This window comes from Delphinapterus leucas, chromosome 10, assembly GCF_059928025.1.
Source record: "Delphinapterus leucas isolate spDelLeu-1000000601 "Yukka" chromosome 10, BTC_Dleu_Yukka2, whole genome shotgun sequence".
In the NCBI taxonomy this organism is placed as follows: domain Eukaryota; kingdom Metazoa; phylum Chordata; class Mammalia; order Artiodactyla; family Monodontidae; genus Delphinapterus; species Delphinapterus leucas.
Window position 1 is genome coordinate 243,932 of NC_143138.1, and position 19,700 is coordinate 263,631.

Here is a 19,700-nt window from a genome sequence, read left to right on the forward strand (position 1 = left end):
AAACTGAGAAATCAGAAGCTTCTCAAAAGTTGCGAGCTGACCTGGGATGGTGGTGGTCTAAAATCATATAGAAACCAGTGATCTGACGGTTTACCTGAAATTGTTAACTACACAAACATGCTGAAGCATCCAGGATGCTCTGGGGGAGTTCAGTGGGCAGGTGCTCAGGGAGTTTATTTCGATATTAAGGAGATCCTGGAAAATTAAGTAAAATCACTCCGCTTAAATATTGTTCCTATTCTGGACATTTAAAACCCCACTTGTGAATTGTTTCTTACCAGGCTAAGCTTAAAGCTATGTCACTCCGAAGCCCAGAAGCAGTTAAGCGCTTGGATGCTTGGGGATCCTTCCCGTTCTTTCCTGTTGCCATAATTAAAACGTCAGACGTCGGGGGCTGTGCATTGTCTGAGTCACTGCAATTCACCAGTTTAAGAGACGCACGAGTATGTGAGCGTTTCAAACATGCGGCCAGTGGGTGAGCCGCAGTTCATAGCTCAAGGGATCTGGGACATTTCCTTTTTTCTTTTCAATGAGTGTGACGTTCTCTAAACACCGCGGAGGGGCGGGGCTCTCGGTGACAGCGGCCGAGCCAAGGGTGGCCCCCAGCTACCCGCAGGTCTTCGATGTGGACAGCCCTCCGTCTTTGGTTACGCCAAGCCCCCTTCGCGCCGGACTGCCGCTCCTGCACAGGCCCTGCTACCCGCTCTTACAGCGCCGCTGTAGCGTGACTTTCGTTAGTTACCGGCGGGCCTCCCGCAGTCCCTGCGCGCAGGCCAAGTCCCCATTCGCGCCTTGCCCTTGGCAGGAAACCGCCCGACTGAGGTTCCCGTGCGCCCGACTCGAGGTGCGTCCCCAGCGCGGCCCCGCGCGCCCAGCTTTGCGCCCGCAGCCCCCTAGTCCCGCCAGGAGGCGCCCCCGGTTCGCCCCGCCCCGCCCCAGGCCCCGCCCCAAGCGGGGCTTTTAAGCTTTATAAAGTTCCTCTTTCGCACTTCGGAGGCTTAGTTTCACTGCTTGAACTTGGGACTCACCGCTGCCCTCAGCTCCGCGTCGGGGGCAAGGTAAGACTTGGGTCGGGAAGGAGCACGGCTGCGAGGCGGGCACCACAGCGAACCTGGCGCGAGGCCAGAGGTCTCGGGGTCCATCTCGAGGGCAGCGCAGGGGCCCCAGTGTCGTCGCCAGCAGGGAGCACGCCCCTCGAGGTCGCCCCGACGCCCGTTCCATCCGCTCTTGGCCGGGCGCTCCCGCGACCCCGGCGCGCATGGGTCGGCCCAGCCCGGGCCCGGGGAGGCCACGCTGTGGACCGGGTCGGATAACGAGCTCGTCGGGGGCCCAGGCGTGGCCGAGGTGGGGCCGTAGAAGGGACCCACAGCGGGAGGCAGGCTTAACCGCGGGGGACGGTCCCCCCGCCCCGGGGCTGCTTCCCCTGCTCCTCCTTGAGGGGCTCAAACTCACCTCGGCCTCAGGCTCTGGCTTCCCGGCTCGTGGTGGAAGAGAGGCGCTCCGAATTTCGGCCGCTCCGGGCCCCGCGCTCCGCGACCCCTCGCCCTACCCGGCACCTTCCCCGCCTCCGCTCTCCCCGGCCGGGCTCCGGCTCCAGCTGACGCTCGGCGCGCGGGGATCCCCCGCTACGAGGCTGCGCGGCTCGCTAAGGCTGGCTCGCTCTCAGCCTCTTGGGGCTCGCGGGGCCCACCTGATGGTCGTCAGCTGCCAGGGCTCAGGGGCAAAAGAGTGTGCTGGGGCAGAGAGTGCGGGTCCCGGCGAAGGCCGCGGGGGGAGCTGCGGGCGCCGCGCGCCTGGAACGCCGGCCCAAAGGGGAGCCCGCGTGCGAGACACGCCGGGCCACCAAGGGAGTGGAAACTTGGGAGAGGGCACCAGTGGAAACTGACAGTGGCGCGGGAAATGGACTGGCCTCGGCTCGGGCCCGGGCAGGGGAGCAGCAACTACGAGTGCGCAGAGTGTCACGCGCGGTGGCGGTGGGATGGGGAGGGGGGCCAGTGGGTGCGCGAAGGCCAGAGCCGCAAGTCTGGGCAGCGCGCGGGCTGCGGGGCGTGACAAGAATGGAGAGTCCGGAAGGTGGGGTGGGAGGACGGCCTCCGGGGAGGCGGCAGGACGGCGCGCGCCCAGGGCACCAGCCGGGCCGGCTGAAAGGTGCCTTCTCTTGGGACCTTAGCCGCCCCCGACTCGGTAGCGCGCGCCTTGCCGCCTCGGAGACTCCGGGGCCTCGTGGTCATTGCCGGAGGGCGGCCCTCCTCTCCCCCGCAGCGCAGAGCGGGCGCAGGAGCGGATCTTGGGCGCGCGAGGGGACTGTGCCGGCACGCTGGACATGAACCTGGAGGGCAGCAGCCGAGGCGGCGAGTTCGGCATGAGCTCCGTGAGCTGCGGCAACGGGAAGCTCCGCCAGTGGCTGATCGACCAGATCGACAGCGGCAAGTACCCGGGGCTGGTGTGGGAGAACGAGGAGAAGAGCATCTTCCGCATCCCCTGGAAGCACGCGGGCAAGCAAGACTACAACCGCGAGGAGGACGCCGCGCTCTTCAAGGTGCCTGGGGCGCGGCTTGGGGGGGTGGCGGGGGGCAGCGGCCCGCGCGTCCCGACCTGACCCGGGCTCTGCGGGCCCAGTGCGAAGCCGGCAGGCCGGCGGTTCTCAGCGGGGAGGGACGCGCGGGCGCCCCGGAGCGCCAGCTGGCCAGCGCCCCAAGCCCTGGGAGAAGGAGAGGGTTCAGCTTCTCTAGTGACTCGCAGAGGGAGGACCCGGTCCCAAGTCAGAGCGTGTGGGGCGCGCAGACCCCTAGGGTCAGATGCCGGAGGCTCGCCCACTAGGGAGAGGGGCGGTCCAAGGCCGCACCGCTGTTTCCGCCGGATCCTCTTTGTGAACCTCTGGATCCCTCTTCGCCTCCCTTGATCCACACGCGTCTGTGTTTCAGGCTCCCCTTCTGTGAACGCCGGTGGGTGTGCTGGACTGTGCCCCTCACTGTCTGGTCTCTGCTCCTCTGCGTCTGTTCTCTCCCGTCTCTCCCTGAATATTTTTTCGTCTTCTCACTCTCTGTCTCCGGCCTTCACTCTCCTACCTCTCTCTCCTCTCTGGTCCTTCCATCTGTGTGTCTCCCAATGTCTCACTGTCTCTGTCTGACTCCCTCTTTCCAAGTCTCTCTGGAAAGTTCTGTGCGGGTCTCTCTCCCGTCCCCATTGCCTTTGTGTTTCTCTCCCTTCCGCTTTCTCCCCTCTGTCCCTCTCAGGGTCTGTCTGGGGGTTTCTCTCTTGTCCTCTGTGTGTGCGTCGCTGTCCTGTTTCCCCCTCGGGCAGTTTACCCAGCGACCTGCGCATTAGGGCCCAGCCCTACCACCAGTGGGCAGAGCAGGCGAAGGGGACTTCCTCAGGGAACTGGCATGCAGAATACCTCAGATCCTCTGACGTCCAGAGGTGCTCTATGGGTGGGCCCTCACCCCACAGCTCTGTCCCTGCTTCCAAGCCAACTCGCGCCAGACCCTGTGGGTGGAGCCCTTCCAGGGGTCCTCCAATCTCACCCGCCTTTTACAAACACCTGCTGTCTTTCTGTCCCACGTTTTGGGCAACAGTGTGAACCTGAAGCCCCTGACACCATTCTTTCCTTTACAAATGCAATTCCCAGATTCTTTTTGGAAAGACCTGGATTTTAACTTTTTCCCCTCTTCCTTCCCACCAGGCTTGGGCGCTATTTAAAGGAAAGTTTCGGGAAGGCATCGACAAGCCGGACCCTCCTACTTGGAAGACACGTCTGCGATGCGCTCTGAACAAGAGCAACGACTTCGAGGAACTGGTGGAGCGCAGCCAGCTGGACATCTCTGAGCCCTACAAGGTGTACAGGATCGTGCCTGAGGGGGCCAAGAAAGGTGGGCTTCCTGGGTCGGGCCGCCTCGCTTTCACTGTGAGGGTCCCTCTCTCCGCTGCTTCTTACAGCGCCTGCCTCAGCCTCCCATTCACGCCCACAGGCGATTCGCCCAAGTTCTCTGGATCATAAATTGAAATTCTCGTGGTTTTAGTGCAGAATAATTTCTCAGACTCCAAGTCTCTACCTGTGTGCGTGCATGTGTGTGTGCTTTCCAGTACTTCTGCTACGATACGGGCCAGATTTCCAAGCCAAAAATGGAAAAGCTGTTTGAAGCTTTACTCCTCCATCAGTCTCTCTTGATTAGCCATTTTGTAGAAGGGAAGCGTTCGTGATCCAAATATTGTTACCATTCATAGTAATTTTAGAGTGTGCCATGGTCAACTGGGGTGCTTATTCAAATTCACATTCCCACTCGCCAAGATTCTGACCTGTGTGTCAGAGTAGAGCCCAGGAATCTGCAGTTTAAACAAACCGCTAGGTGACCCCACTAGCCGCGCATCTCGCTGGGGAGCCCTCGAGGCCACAAGGCCCGCCACGCACTGTTTCTCTACTACTATGCTCCATACATACATTGGACCTTGTGGGAACCAATTTAATGGCCTGGATAAATAATTGCCCAAGGAAACTGTAGGAAAACGCCTTACTTGTCAGTACTGTGTTCTGCATTCTAGGAATTAAACTCTCAGGTATTTTTCTAAGCCCTTCCAGTTCCCGTTTTCAACACTGTGCCTCTCCCTTTGGCCCAAACACTCAGGAGCGAAGCAGCTGACCCTGGAGGAGCCACAGGTGCCCATGAGCCGCCCATACAGCATGCCGGCTCCTTACTGCTCACTTCCAGCCCAGGTACGGGAGGGGGGCAGGGCTTCCAGGAGGGGAGGCGGGTCTGCGCGAGGCCCGGGGAGAGACCTACAAGCAAAGCAGCAGAACTCCGTTTCTGCTCTTTGTCAATCTGCCAAACCAAATCCCGGGTCATTGGATGAACGTCTCAGTTTCCACCTGGTGTTGCTGGTTGGAAGTTAGGGAGGGGAGGGTGGGTGTGTCTGCCTGTCGGTTAGACTCTGAAATCTGGGAAACCGACCTTAGAGTCCAAGATTTTGGGAGCAGGGCTTTATCATGTGAAACCGCAGGGCAGCTGATCCCTGCAGACGCTTCTGATGTGAATCACAGCTCTGTTTTATTCACTGTGCTGGTAAGGGAAGGCACATTTCCCTGCGGTACTTTGGTGCCAGGTTTACCCATATGATGAAGCCTCACATAGGTCATCACTTTACAACACTGTCTCCATTGTGCCTTTTGGTTCTTCATGGCGGGTTTCCACCAAGCCTCTTTGGAAGATAAGGGAGCTCCCGAGGAGTCTGGGGGCTCCCCGAGGCCATCCCCGGGCTGGTCGCTGTCCCCCCAGCTCCCCTCTGGCCCCTCCAGCAGGCTCACACCTACATGATTCCGCCCCACGACCGAGGCTGGAGAGAGTACGTCCCTGATCAGCCCCACCCGGAGACTCCGTACCAGTGTCCTGTGACCTTCGGGCCTCGCAGCCACCACTGGCAAGGCCCAGCCTGTGAAAACGGTAAGGAGGGAGCTGGGGCAGTTCCTGTGGCCAGAGGGCCTGGCCCCGCCTGGTCTGTCCTCTGTGCCCTCCCACGGCTCTCACCTCCTCCGAGCCGCTAGGAAAGGCCCCGCATGCGGTGAAGGAGGGAAAAGGCCCCCAGAGGAGGACACCAAGGTTCACTGACGCCTGGTCTGCTGTGTGCCAGGACCCAGGCTCGGGCTGCCTCGTGGAACCTTCTTTAAGCATTGCAGGGATCTCGCCAGGCCCCTGAAAACTGCCCTGCTTTGTATAGGGATTCGCTCACAGAATGCAAGCAACGTGCCCGAAGCTACTCGGTGAGAGTGAGGGCTGGGTTCAACTCCAGATCTCCCAGCTCCGGAGCCAGGCCACGTAGGACGGGGTGTCAGGTTTCAGACTGGTTGGCTATATGTTTTAAATTAGCTACTTAATAAGTTAACATGTTTCTTCCTTCCTGAATAATCTTAAAGTTTATGTTTTAATCTTGGGCAAAAAGTAGTCGGTTTTGTCAGTCTTCCCAGAGAAGACTAGACTGTCCCTGAACGCTGACTGTCTCTGTCTACACTTCTGTGAAGTCAGCGTCCTGCAGCTGAGCCCAGGCACCCCTCCACAGGGACACCAGGAGATTATCGCGCTGGTGGATTTCTCTCAGGCAGTGGTGTGCCCACGGCAGTTGTCACTGGGATTAGAGGTGATAGTAAGAAGGGGATGAATAAATACTATGAAGAAAACAGAAAAGCTCTCCACAAAAGGGTGCCCGGTTGGTGTTGGCGCTGGACTAGATTAGATGTGGTCCCCCCGGAGGCCTTCCCCAGACGTCAGGATGAGATCTCTCAGCGAAAGCACTGATTTGCTAAGTGCAGAGAAGATTTCACACAGTACGTTCGTGCAGCAAAGCACAAGCTTGCAGGACTTTTGAGCTGTTATTGAAATAGAAATCCTGAGATCAGTCAACACACAGATGGTCTCGTGTGTCCTAGGAGTATTCTCTCCTTTTTCCAGCCAGGTCCGGGTCACTCTTGGCTTGTGGGATTGAAGATGTATGCCATTATTTAAGATTTGTATTGAGTGGCATGTTTACAAAAAAGCTGAGAATTTGGTTTTATTAGCTTCTCAAGAGTGATTTGCAGTGGAGGTTTGTTTTCCGTACTGTAGTGAGGGAATCAGCTGACATTGGACGGGTTTCTGGAATTCAGACCTGCGTCCAGGGCATGAGCTCTGCTGAACTAGTGACCCTGGTGAGGAGACAACGCCTAGAGCTGTGAGAGAATAGACTGGTGGACATATCTTGAAGCATAAGTGACATTAGATGATGCGCCAGCACAGCGAGGTTCTACCACACACTCCTTCTCTGCTGACATTTAACAGCACACGGCAGCTGTGCCGGCAGGGACGTGGCTCAGCCCCTCCTGGTTCCAGAAGCAGCGGTGAAGGGAATGCGGACAAAGCCACGGGCAGGGTTTTGATCCGGCTGTTGGGCGTCAGATCTCACGTAGAGAGACCTGGGCTCACAGCTCTGCCGCGAACTTGCTATGTGAACAGGGGTGAATCACGCTGTGTCTCTGAGCCTCAGTTACCCTGCATATCAGTGACGGAGGAATGTTGGTCAAACGGCACAAACTTCAGTTAGGAGGTGAATATGTTCTGTGGCTTCAGCCTGGCGAGCACAGTTAGCAATGCTCTGCTGTATTGAAAGTTGCTAGGAAAGTAGGTCTGAAATGTTCTCAGCGTGCGCGCACACACACACAGGTAATGATGTGAGGCGCGGAGGTGTTAACTAACAAAAAAAGGAAGGAAGGAAGGAAAGAAGGGAGGGAGGGAGGGAGGAAGAAAATGACAGAGGGCGACTCCAATTTCCCTCCGGCTGTGAACAGGCTCCTCCCTCCTTCAACCTTGGTTTTCCCGACTGGACCTCGGCCTCCTTGCCTCTCGAGGGCCCAGGCCCTCCCCCACCGGGCTGGTGCACCCCCGGGGACCCGCGGGCCCCCCTCAGGGAGCCGCCTCCGCTCCCTCTGCCTCCGAGGGGCTCTGTCTAGGCCGCATCTGATTTTTATTTGCAAATGCAGGTTGCCAGGTGACAGGAACCTTTTATGCTTGTGCCCCGCCCGAGTCCCAGGCCCCCGGGATCCCCATAGAGCCAAGCATAAGGTCTGCCGAAGCCTTGGCCCTCTCAGGTGAGTGGGGCTCCCCGGAGGCGGCGTCTGTGAGGGTCCCCTCACCTTTGGGTGGATTCGTGGGGTTGGTGAGCTCAGCTGGGGCCTGGAGCGGGTGGACGCCTCTGACTCCCAGCTGGGAGAACAAGGTTAGCACAGTTAGCACCGAGAGGCCGGCTTCGGACCCTGATCCACTTCTGCAGGCTGGTCTGAACTGAGTCATTCTAAGCTCTGTACTGGCGTCTGACTGTCCAGAAATGTGCAGACCCTCCAGTTCCGTTTACCGAGGGCCCCCCTACAGCCAGCACCCCCATGACGCAGTGCAGCTTCTTGCAACAGCACAGGGGCTGCTCGTTTTTAGAAAGCTCATCCTCCCTGCAGGCTTAGCCACAAACAGTTGGCCCCATCGGTTTCCCGGGACGCGAGCTCTGGGTTCTCCGTCCTCGTCACGCTTGGTGCCTCAGTGAGGAGCATCTTGCATCATGTGTCTTGCAAACAAATACAGATCAGATCTGGCTTTTAGAGTCTCTTCTCTAAAGGAATCCCCATACCTCAGCGGTCTCGCCTGTTTTAAGGAAGATACCTGAGGTTTACTGAGCACGTGTAGTGTATGTATATTTACTTTTTAGATAATGTTTTGATTGTTTTAAAATGAGATTTGCCTATATTGAAAATGGATAGCTTAAGCTTCAGAATTCTCACCTTGCCCCCTGGCCTCTTTGAAAATCAGCGACAGAAAACATAAGCTGAATTCTCAAGGTTTCAGGAGAGGAGAGCTGGGGGCCCTTCCTTGCACCCAGGGGAGCTGGCCCACTGTTAGGCTCCTTTTGGTTCTGAGACTCTGAGGGAAGCTTGCTGCCTTCCTTCTTAGCTGCTCCTGGACAGTGGAGGGAGGAGAGGTTTCTGAGCAGAAAGGCCTGTTTGTTTTTAGGAACTTTCAAACCCTTTTCTTGAGCACATAAGACTTGTGTGGGTGCCTGAAGAGTAGGAAATAAACAGCTATTTATATCCCCGTGACCTCGTGATTTCTGATGACGTTCAGTGAAATGAAACCTCGAGTGGCCGACACCCACTCCTTGGGGTTCACAGCGGCAGGAGTCACAGAGGAGGCTTGAGGCAGTGATGTGGGTTGTTTGAGTCTCAAAACCTGCCCTTGAGGGATGAGAGGCTTTTGTGGGTTTCTCTGGGTGTGCACAGTACAGACTAGTTACCAGCCTGGCCCGTTGTTCAGAGGACTGCCACCCGCTCAGGTTTGAACCCCGCAGTTACTGTGGGAGCTGTTGCCTCTCGGGAAGCCCTTTGGCACTTCAGGTCAGTGGCCCTTGGCAAACCTGGCTTGGTCCTTTCAGCCCATGGGTCGCATTTTAAAGAAGGTTCTAAAATCAGCAAAGTTTCGAAAATGAGTTCATCTCGTTTAGTGTTTGAGAAGCACAGTTCTAGAGCCAGCCTCAGACTCAAAACACAAAGCGAAGTGGGTCTCAGCAGACTTTACGCTTGGGACGTTTCCCTCACGAGGTAATTTTATTATACAAGTGGTATGTATACAGTGGAAAAATAATTTAGAAATCAGAAAAGCAAAAAATGGAAAATAGAAACGTCATAGTCCCACCACCCAGAGATCACCACTGTCAAGGCTTATGCTTCCCAAAACTTCAACGCGTACTTGGATGTGTATAATTTTTTTAATGTAACTGGTATCATATTGATATTTTAGGGTAGTTTTGGATATGTGGACATATTTGCTTTTTTTTTCTGAAACACCATTGTACTCTTTTTGCTGGTAGAAATTATTTAAACTTAGGGTTTACTTCTTCCAAACTCAAAACTGATTGCTGTGCTTAAAATGAACTTTTGTTCGGTGGCACATGACTCGCTGTATTAGACCTAAGTGTTGCCATCACCACCCCTGTGCTCTCCCCCCCCAAAAAAATCCATGTCCCATACATTTGGAAAATGCTGAGCTAGAGGACATTACCCAGACTCTTACAGAACTTCACCACCACGGGGTGAGTCTCCGGGAGGGACGTAAGGCCTTGCAACATCCGTCCCCCAGGCCCCTTCTTGCGAGCGTCCCACCAAGGACACTTTGCTCTGGGCAGTCATTTGGCATCCTGGTGGGCACCAGCACCTTGACTCCTTAGCACTGACCCCGACGGGTCTGTGTTTGCAGACTGCCGGCTCCACATCTGCCTGTACTACCGGGAAGTCCTGGTGAAAGAGCTGACCACATCCAGCCCCGAAGGCTGCCGGCTCTCCCACGCCCACACCTATGACGCCAGCAGCCTGGACCAGGTCCTCTTTCCCTACCCGGAGGACAATGGCCAGAGGAAGAACATCGAGAAGCTGCTGAGCCACCTGGAAAGGGGCGTGGTCCTCTGGATGGCCCCCGACGGGCTTTACGCCAAGAGGCTGTGCCAGAGCAGGGTCTACTGGGACGGGCCCCTGGCACTGTGCAGCGACCGGCCCAACAAGCTGGAGAGAGACCAGGCCTGCAAGCTCTTTGACACGCAGCAGTTCTTATCAGGTGAGGTGGCGTGTGTCTGCCGGAATGGGCCCTACCTGTGAGGCTTGGGGAGGATGGAGCTGGCGACGGCACGCCTGCCACAGGGGGCGAAGGCCGCAGGCCACTCCCAGCAGGTCTTCCTTCTGTGAGGCCCTGAGCCCGCGGGGCCCGATCCCAGAGTAGGTCTCCCGTTGGTCCGCCTGCCGCCCCATCAGAAGGGCTGTGGAGGGGGATTGTCGGGGGCTGTGGTTCAGGCTGAGGTCTTGAAGCGCCGGGATTCATCCAATACTCACCAACTAACAAGCTTCATACTTCACCGGCCAGTGTGTTCTCAGCAAGCACACCTGTTGGTGTTTCAGCTCTTTTAAGGGTCCTAGAAAAATCATAGGGTTCTAAGTACACTGTGAGCGTCCGTGGTTCTGAGACGTATCAACCCCGAGCAGATGCTTTCCAGCAGCTGGGACCACGGCGAGCGTGTTGAACTGATTTTGCAGAGGGGAAATTATGAGACGGCTTTGAGTTGTTTCTAGGTTTCAAATCACATTTTCCAGAACCAGTAGGTTCTGTTTTCCTAGTTTTGATTTCACGACAATTCAGTCAGCCCTGGGCCGGCTTTGGTGAGGCCTTCGGCCACCTTCTGGTGGAAGGTGGTCCAGAGTTTCCACTTAGCTGTCCCCATTCACAGTGCTGCTTCTGGACGGAGAAGCGGTTGCCCTGCTGGCTACTGCCCGTCCTTCCTCAACCTCATTCTTAACTCTTCTCATACAGGCGCGTCCTCAGGAACACCCTATGTCTTTGGGCTGTCACGGGCCCCTCCTTTCCCTGAAGCTGCTTCGTGATTCAGTTCACGTGAAGCACAGAGCGCCTGTGAGCTCCACCACCAGACACTCGCTCAGCCTTTGGGGCTCAAGTGGCCCACATTTGCTCAGGCTCCTCCAAATTCTCTTGCTGCTCCAAACAAACATGTCCCTGGATGACTCACCCTCCCCCAGAGGCAAAACGGGAGGAAGAGGGAGAGCTGAGGCTCTGGTCTCCAGGCAGCCCCTCCCGACCCAAGCCGCGAGCTGCCTCCGAGCGGACTGTTCTGTCCATCCTGGGGCCCAGCATGTGGACTGAGGGGGGCTCCAAGGAGGGGCCGAGGGCCGCACCTCTGGGGTCTGAAAGAGCCCTGCCTTTGGATCTCCTCCAAGGCCGTGGGTCTTGGAAGCAGAAGACATGCTGGGCCGGGGGCTTCATCCAGGGAAGGGGCCCGCTTCTCTGGCAGGCGGGGTGCCGGCAGTCGGCCTCCCGGGGCGGTGTGCTCGCTCATGCTTGCGACCAAGAGCTGCTCTGGCTTGGCTGCTTCCTCTGTGCCCAGGGCAACCTCTTATCTTGAAGTGTTTACTGAGGTTCAAGGAGGAAACTGTGAACTAAAAAGCTGCAGCTGTGCAGACCAGCCCCACAGTCGCGGATTCCCGCGAACATTCTCGAGCTACCAGGCAACTCGGCCGACTTTTTCAGAGAACTGTGCCAACGCGGCAGGCGTGGGTGTCACCTCCCACCTCGCACTGTGGAAGCTTTGCACACGTTCTGCCGAAGTCGGTTAGGTTTGATTTGAATTCTGGAAGAGAAGAAAGCAGGAAGTCAAATGGCCCAGTGAGTGAGCTAGAAACTTTTCTTCGGTTGAAGAGAACGGTGGAAACCTTTGAGATCCACCCATTCAGGCCCCGCAGGCTGCTGGGACAGCCCCGCCGCGCAGCGGCTCACGTCTGACAAGGCGGCAGCCGCAGCTCTGCAGACGGGCTAGCGCCTGCGTGAGCGCACTTCTGCTGGGGACCTGACGTTGACCCTAGAGGACAAGCAGGACAGCCGGAGGCCTGAGGGTGGGCAGGGACAGTGTCCCGTCAGGGTGAACGCAGGCGCCTTCGGGACACGCATCCACAAAGGTGGGCCCGGCACTTCATCCAGCGCCGCCCTCCCATCTCAAACCCACGGCTGCCCCTGATGGGCTCAGCCTCCCAGATTCTGCGGTGCCCGAGTCACGTGGACCGCGGGTTTGAGGGCTCGGCAGCTCTGAGATGAGGTTTCTAAGTCATCCTGGCTCAAGTCAGAAAAGTCTGACTTTAAAGCACACTTTCTCCGTGTGTGAGGGACTCTTTCGGCTCCATTCCCTTTTCCTCCTTCACCCCTTCCTGCTGCCCTCGCCTCCTCTGGGTCCAAGGCTGCAGAGCAAGGTGCGTGGCCCCCTTGAAGTGAAGGCGGGGCCGCGGGAGAGACCCGCGTGAACGCGCGTGCGCACTCCTGCGTCTGCTCCCACTGTCCCCCCTGCTCTGGCCTCCAGGTCAGCGTGGGCTCCCTCCCCAGCCTGCGTCCAGTGCTCAGCTGGCTTTCTGAGAGGTTTCTCTTGTGCCCTCTGCAGAGCTCCAAGCCTTTGCTCACCATGGCCGGCCTCTGCCAAGGTTCCAGGTGACGCTGTGCTTCGGGGAAGAGTTTCCAGATCCCCAGAGGCAACGGAAGCTCATCACTGCTCACGTGAGTGTCCAGTCACCTTCGGGTGTTTGAGTTTCCCTGACCCTCGTCAGGGGCAGGGCCCCATTTAGAGGAGTTCAGATGAGAAGTAAGTGTCCAGGGACCTGGGCAGAGGGGATGGAGGGAGGGAAGGTGTCCAGTGAGTGGTGCAGGGGTGCAGCCCAAGGACCATGTGCCTCCCAGCCCTGGACATCTGCTCATCACCGCTGGGGGTGACCTCCAGCCCTGGGCGGCACCCATCCCATCTTTTTTATTTTTCAAGGAAATTGTCATCTTCCCATTTTACAGGGTTATAAAAGGATGATGCTAAAAGTTGCCCTTTAAAATTCTTCACGTTTAATATTGCTTTTAAAATGCCAACCAGCTGATCTTCACTTGAAGGGAAAGTTTTTCCTAAGTGGGAAGCTGTCCACTGACTTGAGTATTTTGTAGGCCCCCTCCTAATGTCCCCCCAAATCCTCTTTTATCTCTGGATTTTTAGAAACTATTTAATTTTTGGAAACCAAGGGCCATGTGCTATTTGGAGGCGTGAAATCTCTCAAGGGCGTCAAGTCGCTCAGGCCACGGTCATGTTCTCCAGCAGAGCTTAAGACGCATTCACCTGTGCAAAGGAAACATCTTTCACAGAAAAGGAAAGAAAAAGGGTTAGATAGATAACATGTAGCATTAATTTGCCACAGAAAACAGAGTTTTGAATACTTAAGAGTTTTGAATCTGAAATTTGAAGACTCTGTATTGCTACATACCTGCAAGGGTTATTAATGGGCCCAGGTAATGGGCAGCAACAGGTAAAAAGTTACATCAAATAATAACAGAATTCAAGTCAGATTTTATTTTATTTTTTTTAACATCTTTATTGGAGTATAATTGCTTTACAATGGTGTGTTAGTTTCTGCTTTATAACAAAGTGAATCAGCTATACGTATACATATATCCCCATATCCCCTCCCTCTTGCGTCTCCCGCCCACCCTCCCTATCCCACCCCTCCAGGCGGTCACAAAGCACTGAGCTGATCTCCCTGTGCTATGTGGCTGCTTCCCACTAGCTATCTATTTTACATTTGGTAGTGTATATATGTCCATGCCACTCTCTCACTTCGTCCCAGCTTACCCTTCCCCCTCCCCATGTCCTCAAGTCCATTCTCTAGTAAGTCTGCATCTTTATTCCCGTCCTGCCCCTAGGTTCATCAGCACCATTTTTATTTTAGATTCCATGTATATGTGTTAGCATATGGTATTTGTTTTTCTCTTTCTGACTTACTTCCCTCTGTATGACAGACTCTAGGTCCTTCCACCTCATTACAAATAGCTCAATTTCGTTTCTTTTTATGGCTGAGTAATATTCCATTGTATACATGTGCCACATCTTCCTTATCCATTCATCTGGCGATGGACATTTAGGTTGCTTCCATGTCCTGGCTATTGTAAATAGAGCTGCAATGAACATTGTGGTACATCTAATGATGTTCCTTATTGAAATCTGAAATAAAACACTGTCTAATCTTAAACACACACCCCCTGCTTCTTGATTATAAAATCAAAAAACAACCAACCAATAAACAGAAATATAGTCCCCACAAACTTTAGAGTTTTCTCATGGATTCTCTCCAGCGATCGATAGATTTATTGATATAATAACTGATTCTTGTTAACAACTGTCAAAGGACTAAATGGTCTCGGTCCTGGTGAGTAACATCTCTGAAAGCGGTGGTGAGCCCCTGCGTCTGAGTCTCAGGGCTTGGACACACCGGCCTGGCTTGGTGAGGACATAGCCCCAGCTGGGACCATGAGCCCGAGTTGATGGAGGATGGATGCGTGTGCACCCAGGAGTCCTGCTCCTCTTATTATGGATTTAATTTTCTTCAGTTACCGCAAATGAGTTACGCTTAAGTCATTTTATGTCAAATAACATAAAGGCTCACGTTACTAGCACAATCGATTGGCTGAAAGCATTCGGATCTCTTAGATGCTGCAAATTCAGGAAAAGCTGAATGTTGGATACTTTCTGGTGAATGTGGTCCACACTAATAACCAAACTAGAGGAATCTTGGGTCAGTTAACTTCTCTTTTTCCACAGTAGCAGTTTTGCTGTTGTTTGGTTTTGCTTCTTTCTTTCTTTTATCTTTGGTTTAGAAATATACAGACTACCAGGTCATCCATGAATTGTAAATCACTGAGCCCCTCATCCCTGTCAAACTGCAGATGTGGAAAAATAAATCCATTGGCCTACATTATCCGATTACCTTAAATTTACCTTTAACTTGGCCGTTTTATCCGATTAGCTTCATTCAGTCCTAGTTTAACGTAAATTTCAAGCGGCGGCTGGTTTACAGGTACCATCTTTCCCTTTCCCTTCAACTGAAACCCAGAATTAAGTATATTCTGCTTATAGGTTGGCGTATGCAAGGACTCACAGAAAGTCAGTTCTCCAGAGGCTCCCAGTATGACGTGTTTTGATGAGTCATAGCACCTAACTTTAGACTTGACTGTACCCTTAGATATGGAGGGTTATTACAGGATGTTAGTTAAAAGAGCTCAGTAACATCTTTTTTCAATCTTTCACTAAAGGTCGAACCTCTGCTAGCCAGGCAGCTGTATTATTTTGCCCAGCAAAACAGTGGACATTTCCTGAGAGGCTACGACTTACCCGAGCACGTCAGCAGCCCCGAGGATTTCCACAGGCCCATCCGCCACTCCTCCATCCAAGAGTGAGGACGCCAAGACCAGAGACGTTGCTTCATTGTAAATGAAGAGAACAGCTGACTGAACCCCTACTTTTTCTTTTGAGGAATGTGGAAATTGGGGCTTCAGTCCCACACCTGAGGAAAACATTTAATTGACAGATGAGCTTTTTCCAAAAGGAAGAATGGTATCCAGGGTCTTCTGTAGACCCTGACGATAATGTGAAAACTGACTAAAATGTGTTTACATTTACTGAAATGCCATGTCCAGTTTGATGTGGACTCTTTCTTGCATGAAGACTGAGAAACCTGTGTTTCAGTGCTTACCACTAAGGACGGCATGAAGGCGCCCAAGTGCCGTTCTGTTTCTCAGGGAAGTAAAACCTAAGTTTGAGTCTGCTCTGCCCACAGGAGAAATGTACCAACACCTGTGGACGGCTGCTCTGTAGGAAATGCTTGCTGATAGAAGGACACAGACTCAGCCCTGGGGGTCCCTCCCCAGGATGGCCCCCGCCCACCTCCCATCCACACTCCCTATGGCCCCAGAAGCTAGTAGGCGAGACTCCGCTGTGTTTTCTTGAGCCAAAAGCATTAGGGCCGCCCTGAATAGAGCATTTTTTCTACCAATGACTGGTTAAGATAGTTGTCTTTTTGTCTCTCGTTCTATAGAAATTATTGCTAAAATTTTTTTTCTTAAAGACAACAACAAAAAAAGACAGCTCAGCAATCCGAGTACTAAAGGTGTATTTTTGAAACGTGGTCGACATTTCCCCTCTGGTCCTGCTTGTTTGTTAGGCGACCAGTTACCACGGCAACACTAAGAGGAGGAGCCCCTACTTGTCCCGGTGGCGAGTCCTGTAGGGAAGGGAGGACAGGGCTTCACAGGTTGAGTAGTTGCAGGCTCAGTGAGCTGCTTTGCTTATCGGTATATTATATGCTTCCTCATGCCAGTGACGGTTTGACAGGGCCTTAAAAATTCTGGGCTTTTTCCAAATACAGCTCTTCATAGAATTGCTAAGATCTCCACTTGCGTGCTTAAACCTGATCGCTTATTTGTTGTTCCTTCTGGAAAAGTAGAGATATTTAGACTGTGATGTAGCAGCTGTATTTCTGTCATACTGGGAAATAACTGCTGTTACTTTTAGGCTCCGCACAGGACTTGATAGTTCTCTTATTCTAGTCTATATTTTTAATTCATTCAACAAACTTGCATTAGACAGATTGGAGCTTTTATCCAGCTTAGTAAGCAATGAAGCCTGAGAATGTCATTTCTTTCTGTTCTTTCTTTTGAAGAAGTTTTTAGGGATAAAATAATACATATCAACTACAGAAAATATAAACTGTATAAAAGGGCAAAAACCAAGTGAATCTTCCTTTTTTCCAGGCCAAATCCTCCTCCCTAGAGCTGTCCACAAGAAGAGTTTGATTCTTCCAACACGTTTTGCTTTTCTATCAATATACATAAACTTAAAAAACCTCGGGGGTCTTTCGTGCACTCACTTGTATGCAGTGTTCTGTTAACCCCACGACACAGGCTCACCTCATTCTCCTCAGAGGTGGAGCTTCAGAAGCCACCTCGTGGTCATCAGCACAGTTTAAGGTGCATTAGCCACTCGGAATAAACACACTTGGACAGTAGATGGTATTCTGTGGTCTGCAGTGACTTATGCATCTTATAGATGCGAGTATTGGGGGTATATTACCCCAAGGGGGAGACAGATGAGCCACTAGCGCCCAGAGCGGTAGGTGTGTCCCGGCTGTGCCGCCCTCCCGGCTCTTCAAGGAGACGCTTAGTTTCAGTTGTTGTTGTGGGCCCTTTCCTTTTTCTCCCTTTTCAAACATTAAGCTGCTTTGACTCTGGAGTTACATTTTCTGGAAAATGCTGTTGGCCTGGGCCAGGCCCCCTTCCCACCTCCACACTCAGGTGCGTTGGCGTTCTGAGGGATCCAGAGCGTGAGGGGTAAATGGACTAATTATGAAACGGTCCCGATGAAGGATCCTGACCGCTGTCTCAGGACATTTGAGAAGGGGCCTCCTTCCCTGACAGTGGCCTCAGCAAACCAGAGTTTAGTTTGTTCGCAGAGTTTAGATGCTGCAGAGTTTAGGCCCTTGTTATTCGAAGGAGCTTTTAGGTTCGCAGGAGGAGAAAGTGTAGGCCACAGGGACGTTCCTGGCTTATTTCTTGTTCTTGAGATTTAGGAACACCATGGGCAGTAACTGGTGTCTTCCGGAACACTACGGAGAGCTCGTTTAAACCAAAGCTTTGGAAGCCCCTCGGTCACCGTACAGAGCACCCAGAAAGACGGCCCTGTTTGAGACTGCTCCCCTGGGAGAGAGTGCACCACGGTGTGGGAATCACCTACACCGGCCGTGAGCAGAGCGGCATCCGTGAGGCTCAGGTGTGAACAAGATCTTCTTCCTGTGTCACTGCGTGCAAGCCTTGGTGCAGGTCTGCCGTGGGCCGATGTCCACGAGGCTGGTGATGGGGTTGCATCCACAGGGAAGGCTGCACCAGGGAAGGTTGTTTTTTGGTTTTTTGGGTTTTTTTTTGCATGAGTCATTTTTTTAGTAAAAATCCAGACACAGTTCAAAGCCCCTTCCGTTCCTCTTTGGTCACGTTTCTCCCCTTTCTCCACGGGCGAATGCCTCTCTGACGGTGGCGCACTTCCCCAAGCTCTGTATTTTAACACGCGCCCCCCTGCACGGCTTGTAGCTGGCTGGCGCCGATCTCAATGCCGCTTTCGGGCCGCCCTGCCACAGGCATCATTGTGCAGCTTGCCTTTTCCACGGCCCGTCTCAGAGCTGGACCCCCGTCAGTGTGCTCACTGCGGTGGGAGAGCCGTCACGTGAATGCAGTGAAGGTCGGCTCTGCTGGTATTTCTCTTCCCGGCTTTCAGGAGGACATGTGTGTGGAGTATGGCTGAAGCTCAGGAGAGACGGGCCAACCTCCTCCAGGGTCAGCTCGCATCTTGCCTTGGACCCTTGGAGACGGGAGGGGCCTGACAGGTCGCGGGTGCCCCCTGCGTCCCGCTCTGCAGGCGGAGAGGGCCACGTGGCTCCCTCACCCCGATGCCGCGCTGTGCAGCCGCCCGGGCGCCAGGCTGAGCGTTCCTTGGACAAGCGTACATCATCGTGTCACGAATTCTGCTGTAAATCGCTTTTCAAAGCAGACTGATATTTGTGATAACATGGCGTTTTAGATACTTGATAAATAAAGACTTTGTAAAAAAGTGATCATTTACGGGCCCGTGCGTGTTATTAATCCCTTATCTGGATAGCTTTTTAATACTTCCTCCTTCTGCTGCGTTCGGCAGCCTGTTTCCTTCCTGGTTCCCGTGAGCCTCGCTAAAATCAGATCTCAGAGTGCGCAGCTTGTTCATAAACACCTGCCCCCCACGCCCACCCTCCTCCGATGCCCGCTAAGCAGGACAGGAACGCCCCTCGCCCCCTGGCTGCGTCTCACAAGTTCCCGCAGAGCCGAGGACACTGTGTCAACATTTCCTTCGATTCTGTCGCTGTTGCTAAAGGGCAGGGGCTGTAACATCTTGAACGTGGAAAATGACATAAAGCCGTGTGTGGGGAGCACAGATGAGGCCGTGAGCCCTCCTCCCCCGGCTCTGGCCGCTGTGACCCGCCCTTCAGCCCGCCAGCTCCTGTTCGCGGTCACAGTGTTAAAATCCTTGCAGCGAAGATGGAGTGGAGCTGTCAGCAGTGACTGCACTTTGCAGCCAGGAGCCCAGAATGTTAGCTAAGAACAATTTTGGATGTGCTAAGTGGTAACCAAACAGAAATAATGGGAAAATAAACTATGACACTGCTTTTGGGGGCTCTGTCTGCTCAGAAAGTGTGGAAGGATGTGAGTCAGTGTCACAGCGAGCTTTTTCACATGATCTATCAAGTCATTACAGCTGAAAGAAGGTTTAAAGGGATTCTGTGCCCTTGAACTTGTTCTCAAGTAATTCCACACCTCTGTCAAGTACCACATTTGTAAGATTCCTTCACACACAGGGCACGTTTGGCTGCATTGGATTCAGTTTCCTTGACAAGTAAACCCTTTTATGTGGAGTGCATGAGCAAAGCATGCCTCTGCCAGAAAAAAATCATCACCTTTCACATCATCTCTCTGGAAAGAAACTCCAGGGGTCATACTAGGTCATTTTCTTCCGGGAGAAGCTATACCTAAATTAACCCTGGCAGCTGGATCAACATCTTCTGACTTAGAGGAGAGTTATGAATTCAAGGCTGCTACAGGCACCTGGAGAACTGGGAACTCTTTCAGTGACCCCTGTCCCCCAGGGGACAGTGTGTATCCCATGGCTGTCCTTGGAGACTTCCTGGAGGGCAGAGGCCTTGGTGCCGTCAGCAGGCATCTGGCACAATATATCATAAAGTTCATTTTACCCCAGTCCTTGAGCGAATG

At 53.7% G+C, this 19,700-nt stretch overlaps 1 protein-coding gene across 3 annotated transcripts; it reads left to right on the plus strand.

The window, feature by feature from the left end:
• Positions 1-1,005: 1,005 nt before the first annotated feature.
• IRF4 (interferon regulatory factor 4) lies at positions 1,006-18,514 on the plus strand. Of its 3 annotated transcripts, none has more exons than XM_022586516.2 (9): positions 1,006-1,058; positions 2,263-2,539; positions 3,683-3,869; positions 4,623-4,711; positions 5,291-5,435; positions 7,502-7,609; positions 9,759-10,112; positions 12,490-12,602; positions 15,168-18,514. In XM_022586516.2, exons 2-9 carry the CDS (start codon positions 2,324-2,326, stop codon positions 15,309-15,311), a joined length of 1,356 nt encoding a protein of 451 aa, XP_022442224.1. In that variant the 5' UTR covers positions 1,006-1,058; positions 2,263-2,323; the 3' UTR covers positions 15,312-18,514. The 3 variants fall into 3 exon arrangements, with proteins under 3 accessions (XP_022442224.1, XP_022442225.1, XP_022442226.1); XM_022586517.2 differs by having other exon boundaries at positions 5,294-5,435; XM_022586518.2 differs by lacking the exon at positions 7,502-7,609.
• The last annotated feature ends 1,186 nt before the right edge of the window (positions 18,515-19,700 follow it).